Raw genomic sequence first — 14,778 nt, forward strand, 5'->3', positions numbered from 1 at the left:
GTAATGTTGGGATACTCAGCATTCAATTTTCACACAGCAAGCTCCCACACAAACACATTGAAGAGCAGCATGGAATCTTGTAGAGATTTGTAACCTCTGTCTGAAGAAAGGCACCTTCAACAGTGCAACACTGGAGTGTCAGTCTGGATTACGTGGTCTCTGAAGTGGGGCTTGAACTCACAACCTTCTGACTCAATAGGTGAGAGTGCTACCCACTGAGCCAAGACTGACACCTAAGAGTGGACAATAATTAACCATCACTACTTAAACTTGTTAAATCATCTAGGAAAATAGACTTCTGTCAAATTTCTGTAACTGAAAGCTTTTTTTCAAACAAAATACAGAATATTTATTTTGCTCCATGTTAAGTATTTCCTTCAATAATGAGATGGTTAAATAAGATTTAGTAAATTGGTTACAGTCTGGAAATGAGGGACAGATGTTTAGTTAAACCCAGTGTATGAACACAATCCAGTATGACTGGGTAATTAGGAATTTACCTCCAATATTCAGTACAATGCACACAATATTTAACATGAGTATGGTGTAAGGCTTGTGTTTCAAGACTAAATCTACTATTCAGTCTTTACGTAATCATTCGTTTGACAAATTAATCTTAAAACCATTTAAATCCCCATTTATACAAGTAGACAGCAGCCTCAGCTGTATGTGCTGTGACATGATGTTACACTTGATATGACTCAAGAATGAGACAATCTGTGAGCTGCTAAATGTTAAAGTCACCAACAAAACATGATTCCCCCTCACCAATGAAAGTGAAGCTAACACTGGCCAAAAAAACAGAATGAGACAGACCCGGCCTCCGTGATCTCATTTAGTCTTTACCAGTACAGTGTTTTCCATCTATAGTAGCAGTGTAGGGGAGACTGTTAATAGAAATAAATGAATGTTATATGTATGTGTCTTGCAAACATTGTGATTCTTTATCCTGCATTTCACCCGATGCTGAATAAACACGGTACAAAACTACTGTTATACAAGGTGAGGTGGGGCTCTTTCCCATCTGATGGCTTCTCCCTATCGCATGCAACTGATCATCACCCAGTGGCCAGAGGTTTGCTGTGTCACATACACAATTACAAGAGAAAATATTGCAAAAAATATTAGAAGCACATGGCTCAGTAAGAGGTTACCTTAGAGTGCAGCAATTTATAGTCGTCACTGGCCACCTCCAGTTGCCTCTGTACCAGGGCACAAGTAGCAGACGTATCAATGCAAGGCTTTGCATCTTTGTCCAGGTCCAATTTACCACAGGATTTAGCAGCATCGAGGACTCTTTGCCCTGAGATGGTGATGTACCTTAAGTCGCCTTTGTGAGAGATGACATCTTCAGAGAAGCTTTTCTGCCTTTGCAGCTTGCCAACAAAAGTTTCAACATCAGTGGCACCAGATTGGAGATCGCCCAGCTGCTGTTCGGACTGGTGCAACCAGTTTTCAAATTCATTGTAGTCAGCGGAAAACTTTTGCAGTTCATCCTGTACGGTCTGTATCAGTTTCAGTCTGGTTTCCGACTGTGCCAGCGTGGTCTCATATTGAACCTTCAACTCGTTCAGGTCCTGCTTCAATTTCTCTCGCTCCTCTGCAGAAATACTGGAACCTTGCTTCTTCAGGAAGTCCTGGACTGATTGTGTAGATATAATGTAGGACTGCTGTTTTGACATAACTTGTTGGTGAAGAAGCTGTTTTAAACAAAACCACGACAGGAACAGTCACTGAGTGAATACACAGGTTTTTTACATCACAAAAAGAATCCACATTAACCACACAATGCAAGAGCAAAGAACCATTGATTTTCATTTATATAGCACCTTTCACAACCTGTGGACGCCTAATGTCCCTAAAGTCAATGAAGGACTTATTGAAGTGTAACTGCTGTTGTAATATAGGAAACACGTTAGCCAGTTTCTGCACAGCAAGTTCCCACAAACAGCAGTGAGATCTGTGTTGGATGAGAGATAGATATTGGCCAAGGTACCAGTGAGAACTCTACTGCTCGTCTTCAAAATAATGGCTGAGAGATCGTTTACATCCACCTGAGAAGGCAGATGGAGCCTCAGTTTTACCATCTCGGGAGATGGCAGCTCCAATTGTGCAACATTCCCTCAGGACTTAAACCCACCCCAACCTTCTGACTCTGAGGCATGAGTGTTACCCATTAAGCCAAAGTTGACACTCTCATAATTTGTCTTGTGTGTAGGTATGGAAGACTTTTACGTTAACTGCCTTAGACGTATAATGCTTTCAAAATGAACAAGCCTCCATGTTTACTTTTGTTGTGTTCAATTTAACATGATCATTGCATTCAATGCTGGAATAAATACTTCAAAAAATTGTGTATCATTAGCTTCAAAAGAATTTAAATAACTTCAATCCACACCTTGGCTTTTTGGTACTGATAGTTCAAATCCCCATCAGATGTTGGTTCCATTGTTTCATCTCCTTTGGTCTCACTCAAGTCACGAGGTAGGTTTCCATTAACCGTATCCTCATTCTCCAGTCTCTTCAGTCCATCCACAAAAATTGTGTTGCCATTCTGCTGCACTATCTCTTTTCTTTTCTGTTCAATGGCTGGCTCCTGTCCCATGCTGGACAACCAACCCAAGAGTCCTTGAATTTTATTCTCATTTTCCTTCAATTGTTCAACTGCTGCAGCCTGTAAACCAAACTGCAATGAGTATCTTTACACATTTCAAAAATAAAAACTGCTTAAAACAAAAAATCAGAATTTTCTTGTGCCAAATTAGACTTCTGCGCAAGTGACACACTGTCCCAACCTGGATTACTGTTCCTTCAAGAGTCAAAATTGTGGAACTCCCTTCCAAACACCACATGGGCTGTAGATGTGCAAGCTGGTGGGTTCCCCCTTACACATTCTCAAGAGCAATTAGGGCAATAAATGCTGGCAATGCTCATATCCCAAGAATGAAGAAAATACAATATTTCTTAAATTAGCTTAGTGTTGATATAAAGTGGTGTACTGTCACATGCATTACTGATCAAAAGGTTTCATACCTAGATTTCCCAATAGAGTGAGCTGAAATATCAACTAAGTGTTGGGAAGGAGCACCAAGCAAAGCAACGTACAGGTGGGGAGCAAGTTAGTTAACAATACCTATATTTTTGCATTGTCAGTGATCAATTCTACAAGAGTGGACATCTGCCCACTATCTAGGCCTCTTGAGTGGCATAAAAGGAGAAGACGAACATCAATGGTTAACTTATTAATTCATACATTTGTCCACCAACAAAAATAAAGTTTTCCCTCAGTCTTATTAAATAAAGATAACTAGCATAATTAGAAAGCGAGTAGAAATGAGACAACAAATATTCGGGATTTGTATTAAAAAGGCTGAGCTATCACCTGAGTACTACAGGCCACTTAAGGCGAAGTCTTACATTCCAAAAAAAACCTGATCGCAAAAGCTTTTTCCAAAACTTAGGTTCAGTCACTGTGAACACAAGTTTGGTGTGTTAAGACAGAAAGCAAAATATTATTCCTGAGCAACCAAGTGTGGGTTAATCTTGTACTGTTAAGGCTAGAAGTTTAATTCCTCAATTATGTCATAAAATATTAGTGCTTTACAGACGCGTTAAAAAATGGATCAGGTCTGAGTGATCAACAACAAAAATTTATCCTCTCTCGGGGTTCAAACAAGCAATTAATCAATCTTCATTTTGTGGTTTATATTGCACTGACAGACAATCCCATGAAGGCTCTGCAGAGAAAAAGCATTCTCAAGATAACATGTCTGTAAATTGTAATGCGATATTTACTCATTCAGCATCAACCATCAATGTGCTGAAAATGGGATGGAGCTGTTCCGATCAGCATAAATCTTTTTCAAAACCACAAAACCATTATCATTACCTGAACTACACAAAGTTTCTCCCTCACATTTTTGTTGCTGTTCGTGAAAATAATTAGTTCAAGAATAAGGTATAGCTACTTTCTGCAAAGGGCAGCAGAAATCTTGAACTCCAAAAGATGTTGAAACTGCCAATGCTTGGAGCAGCCATGATCTAACTGAACAGGCTCGAGGGGCTGAATGCCTACTCTGTTCCTACGTTCCCTATATTTCAAGGGCTTAAGGTATGCGAACATCAGATTTTATAGTAAATCAAGATACTTACACATGATCTTGATTGAAATTGTTATGCGAGAGAGCAAGAAATTTACCTAAAAGGACTGAACAGTATCAGCATTGACCTAAAGTACAAGTGATCTTAAAGCCGTCCTCCTGCTCTGCATTAAACAAAGTGCTTTTGCACATTAGGTAATACTAAAGTGAAACATGTTTAATTAATGTGAATTGTATTTTAAAAAAAGACATAGCACTTCATACCAGTGAGGAAGCACTCTAATATTTGGAATCATAAGGCAGGATTTTCCCATTGGCGAGCGGGGACAGGGCCCGCTCGCCGATGCGTAAAATGACGCGCAGTGACGTCAGGCGGAACTCCCGACGTCACTGCACCCCATTCAAATTTTCAGGTCGGCGGGGTTGCAGCAAAATCAGCTGTGCACCCATCAACCTGTCAATGGCCAATTGACGGAGTCATTTAACTAATTAAGGTTGGACGGGCAGGCCAGGAGCCCCGACGCGAATTAGAAAAAGCATGAAACCTCATCCACGGGCGGGATGAGGTTTCATGCAGGTTTTTAAATATTTTATTAAAGTTTTTTTAAAAATTATGGACATGTCCCAACTCATGTGACAGTGTCACATGAGGGGACATGTCAGGAATTTTTTTTTTCTATTTTTAATATTTGTGACAGAACAGCCGATCTCCCTGAGGCAGCACTTAGCCTCAGGGGGATGAGTGCGCTCTTTCGTGCGCATGTGTGAAAGAGCGCACTCTCAGGTTTAGGGATTCCACCCCACCCGCACAGGGAGTGCATAGCGCTTCCGTGTGGACATCACGCTGGGTGGGCCTTAACTGGCCCGTCCACGTAAAATGGCGCCGCGCCCCCGATTGGGAGCGCCGATCGGAGGTGCGCCTGTGTGCGCCCGCACTTCAACTTCACCCCCGACGGGGGGAAAATCCTGCCCATAGAAACTTATAGGACAGAAGGAGGTCTTTTGGCTTGTAACGCCATATCTCTTTTTTTCTTTTGAAACTGCTGTCATGCCTAATATCGCACACCCACTTTTTACCCATAACTCTGCAAGTTCCTCATCAAGTGTCTGCCAAACTCCCTTTAATTATTATTTATGGAATCAACTTCCACCACATTTTCAGGTAGAGCATTCCAGGTCCCAACAATTGAGTAAAAATATTTCTCCTCACCTTCTCCCTGGCTCTTTTACCCACGATTTTAAATCTATGACCTTCGATTAGTGACTCACTCAACAGAGGAAGCAGTTTTTCTTTAGCTGTTCTAATAAAACCTCACATCATCTAGAAAACCCTTATTTGGTTACAGTGTCATGAAACTATTATTGTATATATTATTGGAAAATATTTTTCTTTTAAAATAGAGGTTTAGTCTGTGGGTGTCATAGTCATAGTCATAGAGATCTACAGCACAAAAAAGGCCCTTCAGCCCATCGAGTCTGCGCCGGTCAAATAAGTACCTAACTATTCTAATCCCATTTTCCAGCACTAGGCCCACAGCCTTGTATGCCATGGCATCGCAAATGCACATCCAAATACTTCCTAAATGTTATGAGGGTCTCTGCCTCTACCACCCTTTCAGGCAGTGAGTTCCAGATTCCCACCACCCTCTGGGTGAAAAAATTCTTCTTCATATCCCCTCTAAACCTCCTGCCCCTTACCTTAAATCTATGCCTCTTGGTTATTGGTCTCTCCACCAAGGGGAAAAGTTCCCTCCTGCCTACCCTACCTATGCCCCTCATAATTTTATACACCTCAACCATGTCACAGAATCACACAGTGCAGAAGAGGCCCTTTGGCCCATCGAGTCTGCACCAACATGTGAGAAAAACCTGACCTACCTACCTAATCCCATTTACCAGCTCTTGGCCCATAGCCTTGAATGTTAAGATGTGCCAAGTGCTCATCCACGTACATTTTAAAGGATATGAGGCAACCCGCCTCCACCACCAGTGCATTCCAGACCGGAATGCGGTCACCAACCTCTGGGTAAAAAAGTTTTTCCTCACATCCCCCCTAAACCTCCTGCCCCTCACCTCAAATTTGTGTCCCCTCGTGACTAACCCTTCAACTAAGGGGAACAGCTGCTCCCTATCCACCCTGTCCATGCCCCTCATAATCTTGTACACCTCGATCAGGTCGCCCCTCAGTCTTCTCTGCTCTAACGAAAACAACCCAAGTCTATCCAACCTCTCTTCATAACTTAAATGTTTCATCCCAGGCAACATCCTGGTGAATCTCCTCTGCACCCCCTCCAGTGCAATCACATCCTTCCTATAATGTGGTGACCAGAACTGCACACAGTACTCCAGCTGTGGTCTCACCAAGGTTCTATACAACTCCAACGTGACCTCCCTACTTTTGTAATCTATGCCTCAATTGATAAAGGCAAGTGTACCATTTGCCTTTTTCACCACCCCATTAACATGTCCCTCTGCCTTCAGAGATCTATGGACACACACACCAAAGTCCCTTTGTTCCTCGGAACTTCCTAGTGTCATGCCGTTCATTGAATACTTCCTTGTCAAATTACTCCTTCCAAAGTGTACCACCTCACACTTTTCAGGGTTAAATTCCATCTGGCACTTATCTGCCCATTTGACCATCCCGTTTATATCGTCCTGTAGCCCAAGACACTCAACCTCACTGTTAACCACCCGGTCAATCTTTGTGTCATCCGCAAACTTACTAATCCTAACCCACACATAGTCATCTATGTCGTTTATATAAATGACAAATAATAGGGGACCCAGCACAGATCCCTGTGGTACGCCACTGGACACTGGCTTCCAGTCACTAAAGCACCCTTCTGTCATCGCCCTCTGTCTCCTACAACTAAGCCAATTTTGAATCCACCTTATCAAATTACCCTGTATCCTATGTGCCTTTGCCTTCTTTATAAGTCTCCCATGTGGGACCTTGTCAAAGGCTTTGCTGAAATCCATATAAACTACATCAACTGCACTACCCTCATTTACACACCTGGTCGCCTCCTCAAAAAATTCAATCAAATTTGTTAGGCATGACTCCCTCTGACAAAGCCATGCTAACTATCCCTGATCAAACCTTGCCTCTCCAAGTGGAGATAGATTCTCTCCTTCAAAATTTTCTCCAATAGTTTCCCTACCACTGGACTTAAGACTCACTGGTCTGTAGTTCCCTGGCTTATCTTTACAACCCTTCTTAAATAGCGGAACCACATTAGCTGTTCTCCAGTCCTCTGGCACTTCCCCTGTGGCCAGAGAGGAATTAAAAATTTGGGTCAGAGCCCCTGCGATCTCCTCCCTTGCCTCCTTCAGCAGCCTGGGACACAAATGATCCAGACCTGGAGATTGGTCCACTTTTACACCTGCCATTGCCTCCAATGCCTTGTCAATCCCTATATCAATTTGCTCAAGAACCTCGCAGTCTCTCTCCCCGGGTTCCATACCTTCATCCTCATTCTCTTGGGTGAAGACGGACGTGAAGTATTCATTCAACACTCTACTGATGTCCTCTGGCTCCACCCATAGATTGCCCCCTTGGTTCCTAATGGGCCCCACTCTTTCCCTGGTTATCCTCTTCCCATTGATAAACTTATAGAATATCTTGGGATTTTCCCTACTTTTACCAGCCAGAGCTTTCTCATATCCCCTCTTTGTTCTCCGATTTGCTTTCTTAAGCTCCACCCTGTACTTTCTGTACTCCACTAATGCTTCTGCTGATTTGCTCCCCTTGTACCTGCTAAAAGCCTCTCTTTTCCTTCTCATCGTATCCTGGATATCTCTGGTAATCTATGGTTCTCTGGGCTTGTTACTCCTTCCTATCACCCTAGAGGGAACATGTTGAGCCTGTACCCTGCCCATTTCCTTTTTGAATGCCCCCCACTGCTCCTCTGTAGATTTCACCACAAGTAGCACCCCAGTCAACCTTGGCCAGATCCTGCCTTATTTTATTGAAATCCTCTCTCCCCCAATCCAAAACATTTTTTTGCAACTTGTCGATTTCTTTGTCCATAACAAGCTTAAATTGTACCATGTTGTAGTCGCTATCACTAAAACGCTCCCCCACCACTACCTCAGCCACCTGTCCGGCTTCATTCCCCAGAATTAGGTCCAGCGTTGCCCCGTCCCTTGTTGGACCCTCCACATATTGACCTAAGAAGTTCTCCTCTACACATTTCAAGAAATCCACTCCATCCAAGCCCTTAACACTATGTCTATCCCAATTAATGTTGGGAAATTTGAAATCACCTAATATAATTACTCTATTGTTATTGTTTTTACACACCTCCACAAATTGTGCACATATTTGCTCCTCAATTTCCTGCTGACTATCTGGGGGTCTATAATAAACACCTAACAATGTGGCTGCCCCTTTTTTATTCCAAAGCTCTACCTACAAAGCTTCATTTGATGCCTCCTCCAAGATATCATCTCTCCTTACTGTAGTAACTGACTCCTTATCTAATAATGCAACGCCTCCTCCTCTTTTAACCCCTCCGCTGTCTCGCCTGAAGATTCTATATCCTGGAATGCTGAGCTGCCAATCCTGCCCCTCCCTCAACCACGTCTCTGTGATGGCTACTATATCACAATTCCATGTGTTAATCATCACCATTAAATCATCCGTTTTACCTGTAATACTCCTGGCATTAAAGAAGAGGCCATCCAGCCTTGCCTTATTCCCTTGAAACTTAATGCAGCTGTAATGCAGAGGGAGTCTCTGACTTGATTGTTTTACTGTATTATGATGTGTCCCTATTCTGCTAACATTCTGTGTCCCCTCCCCCTGCTGATTTAGTTTAAATTCCTCCCAACAGCTCAAGCAAACCCACCCGGAAGGATGTTAGTCCTGCTCTGGTTCAGATGTAGATTTTCCCACTTGTACAGGTCCCACCTTCCCCAGAAACAGTCCCAGTGATCCAGGAATCTAAAACCCTCCATCCTGCACCAACTCTTAAGCCATGTATTCATCTGCACAATTCTCCTACTTCTGTGCTCGCAAGCACATGGCACTGGGAGTAATCCAGAGATTACAACCCGAGAGGTCCTGCTTTTCAGTCTGCTGCCTAACTCCCTGAATTCTTGGTTTAAGACCTCATTCCTCTTTCTACCTATGTCATTAGTACCAGCATGTACCATGACCTCTGCCTTATCACCCTCCCCCTTCAGGATGCCCTGCAGCCACTCAGTGACATCCCGGACCCTGGCACCAGGGAGGCAACACACCTTCCTGGAGTCATGTTGATGGCCACAGTAGCACCTATCTGTTCCCCTAACTGTAGAATCCCCTATTACTATTGCTCTTCCTCCCTTCCTCCCCTCCTGTACAGACAGGCTGCTTGTGCTGCCAGAAGCTTGGCTCTGTCTGCACTCCCTGGAGGAACCAGCGCCCTCATCAGCCTCCAAAATGGAATATCGATTTGCGAGCAAGACCCCAGGGGACTCCTGAACTACCTGCCTGTTTCTCTTGGACTGCCTGGTGGTCACCCATTCCCTTCCTTCCTCAAGTCCCTTCAGCTGCCGTGTGACCACCTCTCTAAACGTGCTATCCATGATGGTCTCAGGCTCGCGGATGCTCTACAGTGTTCCCAGCCGCCGTTCCAGCTCTGAAACCCGAGATTCCAGGAGCTGCAGCTGGACACACTTCCTGCACACATGCTGGTCCCGGGCACTGGAAATGTTCCCGGCTTCCCACATAGAGCACGAGGAGCACACCATGGCTTTGAGCTCTCCTGCCATGACTTATCCCTTTAAATTAAACCTTTTAAATCAATTACTCTAGGGCCCTTCTTTCCAGATCCTCATTACTACAGAATATACAAACTACAAACCACAAAAAGACCTTAAACTATAAGCGATAAAAGTAGTAAAAACTTACCCGACCTTACCCACTACTTACCAGTCATTTCCCTCCCTTGTAGCCTCTACTGCTGCAGCAGGGCAAGACCACTCTCTGAAGATTTAAGAAGTTGGATAGCAAAGAAAAAATGCAAAGAGCACCTCTTCCCCTCTGCACCGAATTCCCACTGTGCACCAAATTGCGAATACCCACACTCACTCTGGCTGTGTCTCACTCAGGATTAGGTCTCTCCCCTGCTCGTGTGCAAGCTCAATCTCCTCTGCTCCAAGGAAAATAACCACAGTCTATCCAATCTGTCCTCATGACCAAAATTATCCAGCCCAGGCAACATCCTGCCAAATCTCCTCTGCACTCTCTCTATAGTGCAATCACATCCTTCCTATAATGCGGTTTCCAGAACTGTACGCAATAATCAAGCTGTGGCCTAACCAGCATTTTATACAGTTCCAGCATAACCTCCCTGCTCTTATATTCTATGCCTTGGCTAATAAAGGCAAGTATCCCATATACTTTCTTAACCACCTTATCTACCACCTATCCAGCTACCTTAAGGGACCGGTGGACATGCACACCAAGGTCCCTCTGATCCTTGGTACTTCCCAGGTGTGTCTTAATTGGATTAAAGCCAGCTAGTCTGGGTGCTTTGATGTGTGCTAATCTTGAGATTTAGGGTAGAGTTTTCACCCCCATCGGGGGGGGTTGTGCAAGGATGGGTGCGGGCCCAATCGGTGCCCCCGATTGGGTCCGCCCCACCATTTTACGTGGGCGGGCCAATTAAGGCCAAACCTTAAGGTTGGACAGACAGCTCGGATAATTGCTTAATTGCCTTTTTAAATGGCCTTACTAGGCCTTTGACAGTTCAGCGGGCATGCAGCTGAGTCGGCTGCGTGCCCACCAAACTGAAAGTCTAAATGATGCGCGGTGACGTCGGGACGCACACCCGACATCACCCCGCATCATTTTACACCTCGGCGAGTGGGCCCTGCCCCGCTCACTGAGCCGAAGATTCAGGCCTTAAACTGAGAAGTAGTGTGCATTTTCATTTTTTGAAAACAGCATTCAAGAAGTGGGGTGAAAACTACTACCTAGCTAGCTGATACCAAGCAATATGTTTATATTACTGATAAAATTGGTACTATGAAAGGGGTTTTATGGTTAAAAGGTGGAGTTCAAAAAGGCTGGTGATACAATGAGAATTTACATTCACTGGGCTGTGCTAGGTATAACGTCAGCAGTTTTGTGTGTATAGAGCAGAGGCAATGTGAGATCAAAAGCAGCTGTAAGATTCCAACCGTCTCCACAGGAACCAAAGTGAAAAGAACCTTATTTTGAATTTGTAAGGTGAAAATGCTTTGCCTGGTGTTTGGTTAAGTCCATGGGTTGCTGTTGCCTTAATGGAGATTAGTTTGGGAATTTGTTAAAAGTTATGATTGTAGAAATTTGTAGCCATGTGTATATATTTAACTTGTGTAAATTAATAAACTGTTTCATTTAGCTTAATATAAAACCTCTCCAGACCTGGTGGTATAATTCCTGAATCTAGAGTTGCATCTCAAACATAACACTTAAAATTATAGGTTATGACAGTTGTTTAAAGTTTCCCTCTGGGATTTTTTTAAAAAATAACTAATCTTTACCAACTGTTTGTTCATAACACACAGCTTAATAATTTTCTCTGTTCCAAGGAGAATAATTCTACTTTTCCAACTGCTCCTTGTAACTCGGGTCCCTCATCCACAGTAATATATTTGACTATGTTCAAAGAAAATACAAGCATTGTCTGCAACATTACATTCTATGACCAGAGGTCGGCATCAGAACTAAATTTAGTCATAGTCAGATGGAAGAAAGTAATCATCTGCACCTTTTCAGTCTCCTGTTTAAGAGCAGTTGTTACAGCATTGTCCAGATTCTTGAGGTTGGAATCTACTTGCTCACTTAACATACTGAGCTTCGACTTGGCTTCTTCCAGCTTCTTGTCCATTGCTGCTTTTGCTTCTGGTTGCAGTTTGTCCCCATTCTTCTCCAGGAACTGTTCAGTTGCACTAACCACATTTGCTAAAGTGGCTGCATTAGCCTGGATTTCCCTTTGCAAGGCCTGAAACACATGGGAATAAGATACAAGTTAGAACAAGTGTTAGAATAGTTCAAGATCATTTAAATAAAAACCTGTTATGATAATTTGCCAGGCTGACCAAATCCACAAGGGAAACTTGGCCACGCTATCACAATGGTTTAGCAATTTGTATTTATTACGAGAAGATTTGTGCACTGAATTCTGGAGTAATGAGTCCACTAACACCTTTAGAGATTTTAAATATTAAATTAAAACATTTATTAATAAAGTAATAAAACATATACACAAGATTACAGTTACACAGTTACTTAATATTATAACAATACCCCAAATTCTTAGTTAACCAGGCTCTCGACTACACAGCCCCCTTTAAGGCAACAGTCCAAAATAGATTTTAAATTTATAGAGACAATCCAGCAAGGTTACCACATGCACCCACTCGGCGGTGGAATTCCAAAGGCTTTTAATACAACTTTGGTTACTGAAACAGCAGGTTTCTGCAAAGTGGCTAGAGGCTTTTCTCCAAGTCTGTTTTACACTGTGTACCTTTCAGGTCTTGCAGGACCACACCCTTCCACAGCTTTCCATCCTTCTTTAAATATATTTCTTCCTCTTCAATCTGTATAATCCCATTGTTCCCCCATGTCTTTGGAATTTACTTTTCCAATAATATAAAAATCTTTAATGTTATCATTATGGCTAGCACTTTTGGGAAAAATCAACGTAATAACCTTGCCCTATTTATCTTGCCAGTCATTAAAAACATTATCATGTCTCTTTGAAAATCCAACTTTTACCTTTATCTAAAAATGCAACTTCCCCTTTACTTATCTCGCCCATTAACATATCAAATACTTTCTTACACCTAACTCTTTTGATAATTTAAACTTTGCAGTCCACCGGTCTCTAATTTAATAAAATCAGTCACACATACACACACATATCAGCCTACTTTACAATTTCCCACAATAATATTATGAAAAATATGATAGTTTTGTGACAAACCTGATAAACAATACATCGGAGGATAAAAGCGCTAGGCACAATTCCCTTTTCTCTCTTTTCCAGTGGTAGCTCTCTCCGTTAAATGAAAGAAGGGAAGACTATGGCTGGGATTTTCCAGCCCCACCGTGGGGTTTACGGCGGCCCAGCCAAAAGTTCATTGATTTTCGGCGGGACTGGAAAATCTTGACCTATATCTACGCAGCAATTTTCAGGATCCAGGACATCCCAAAGCACTTTATAGCCAATAAAGTACTTTGGACATATTGTAATGCAGGAAATGCAGCAGCAAATTCGCATTGTCCCACAAACAGCAACGTGATCATGACCAGATAATTTGTTTTTTTAATGATGTTGGTTGAGAAATGGGAATGAGCTCAGAACCCTAGGAGGAACTCTTTTTCCAATTGTCATGCCCCAGTATAAGATGAACTTTCAGTCAATTTTTGTACTTTTAAAACTGGACACAAAAGGCAGCAAAATGGCTGCCTGAGGGTCACCTGACTTTTTTTGCAGAGTGAAACCACTCTCCTGTCTTAAGATGGGAACAAAAGGAACATTCCAGGTTGGCAGCAATCAATGCCTTTCCCTGAAACCAATTCAAAAGAGTATTTGCATCAAATTGAATGGGTCATTCAAACACAAAGGCACTGGCTGCCTCAAACTCTCAAGGTGTTAAAACAACACAGTATGTGCAAACAACATAATTATCCACCTTATTTGGAAAAGGACTTTGAACGTATAAAAGGTCACATGATGAGACAGCCACACCTGCTTTTAAAATCAGCAAAAGTTGTTCTGCAAACAGAGTTTCACCAAAAGCCATCAAACTAGCTGTAAATCACCAAGCCCCTCTGCACGTTGCCCTCGAGGTGGCTGTGGTGGGGACGAGACCGTTGTTCACCTCCTTGTAGATTGTGCCTTTGCAAAGAAGGTCTGGAGAGAGATGCAGTGGTTTCTGTCGAGGTTCGTCCGGAGCAGTTCTGTGACACAGGACTCTGCTCTACGGGCAGTTCCCAGGGACACACACCGAGACAAACATCAACTGCAGCTGGAGGATCATCAACTCGGTGAAAGACGCTCTTTGGTCTGCCCGAAACTGGTTGGTCTTCCAGTGCAAAGAGTTGTCCCCGACCAAGTGTTGCAGACTGACACATTCCAAAGTCCAGGACTACGTGCTGAGGGACGCACTAAAGCTTGGGGCAGCCACCACAAAGGCGCAATGGGGAAAGGTCGCTGTCTAAGACCCTTCTGCCACAGTGCACCAAGGGACTGGGAACTGTTTAGAGCCCCTCAGGCTGTACAGCTCAAAATGAATGTCTGCAAATGATGGTAATATTCATTGATTGTATTGATGCACCTCGTGATACATGTTGTAAAAGTTGAACCTGATTGTACTTTTGTGATGGTGATTTTGAAATGGTTTGGAATGTTCTTCCAGATATTTTATGAATAAAATATATTTTTCCAAAAAAAAATCACCAAGCATCCAAGGTAATTAATAGCAATACCTTGAAAGCTGGAGATCCTAATAAAGAGAAGGACTCCCCCAACCTATTCCACTTAAAATTCACCTGAGAACTAACCTCCTATAAATTTAACCACAGGAAACTTCACAGCCTGCTGAGAATCCTTCACTTTACAAGACCCTCACTTTAACTTGATAGCATCAACTTCATTCAAGAACCTAGGCCTGCCAATCGGGACTGGAAATCATA

General features: G+C 42.9%; 1 protein-coding gene across 29 annotated transcripts in view; it reads right to left on the minus strand.

The window, feature by feature from the left end:
- Positions 1-14,778, minus strand: part of dst (dystonin) — a 568,493-nt gene that overhangs the window by 202,412 nt on the left and 351,303 nt on the right. For all 29 annotated transcript variants that reach the window (XM_078541812.1, XM_078541821.1, XM_078541818.1 and 26 more), the window contains 3 exons: positions 11,846-12,079; positions 2,399-2,674; positions 1,155-1,700 (listed from right to left, as the gene is read on the minus strand). In XM_078541812.1, the coding sequence (XP_078397938.1) occupies positions 1,155-1,700; positions 2,399-2,674; positions 11,846-12,079 (1,056 nt within the window). The remainder of the gene's footprint in view (positions 1-1,154; positions 1,701-2,398; positions 2,675-11,845; positions 12,080-14,778) is intronic.

The sequence above is a fragment of the Cetorhinus maximus genome, chromosome 5 (genome assembly GCF_964194155.1).
Source record: "Cetorhinus maximus chromosome 5, sCetMax3.hap1.1, whole genome shotgun sequence".
NCBI lineage: Eukaryota > Metazoa > Chordata > Chondrichthyes > Lamniformes > Cetorhinidae > Cetorhinus > Cetorhinus maximus.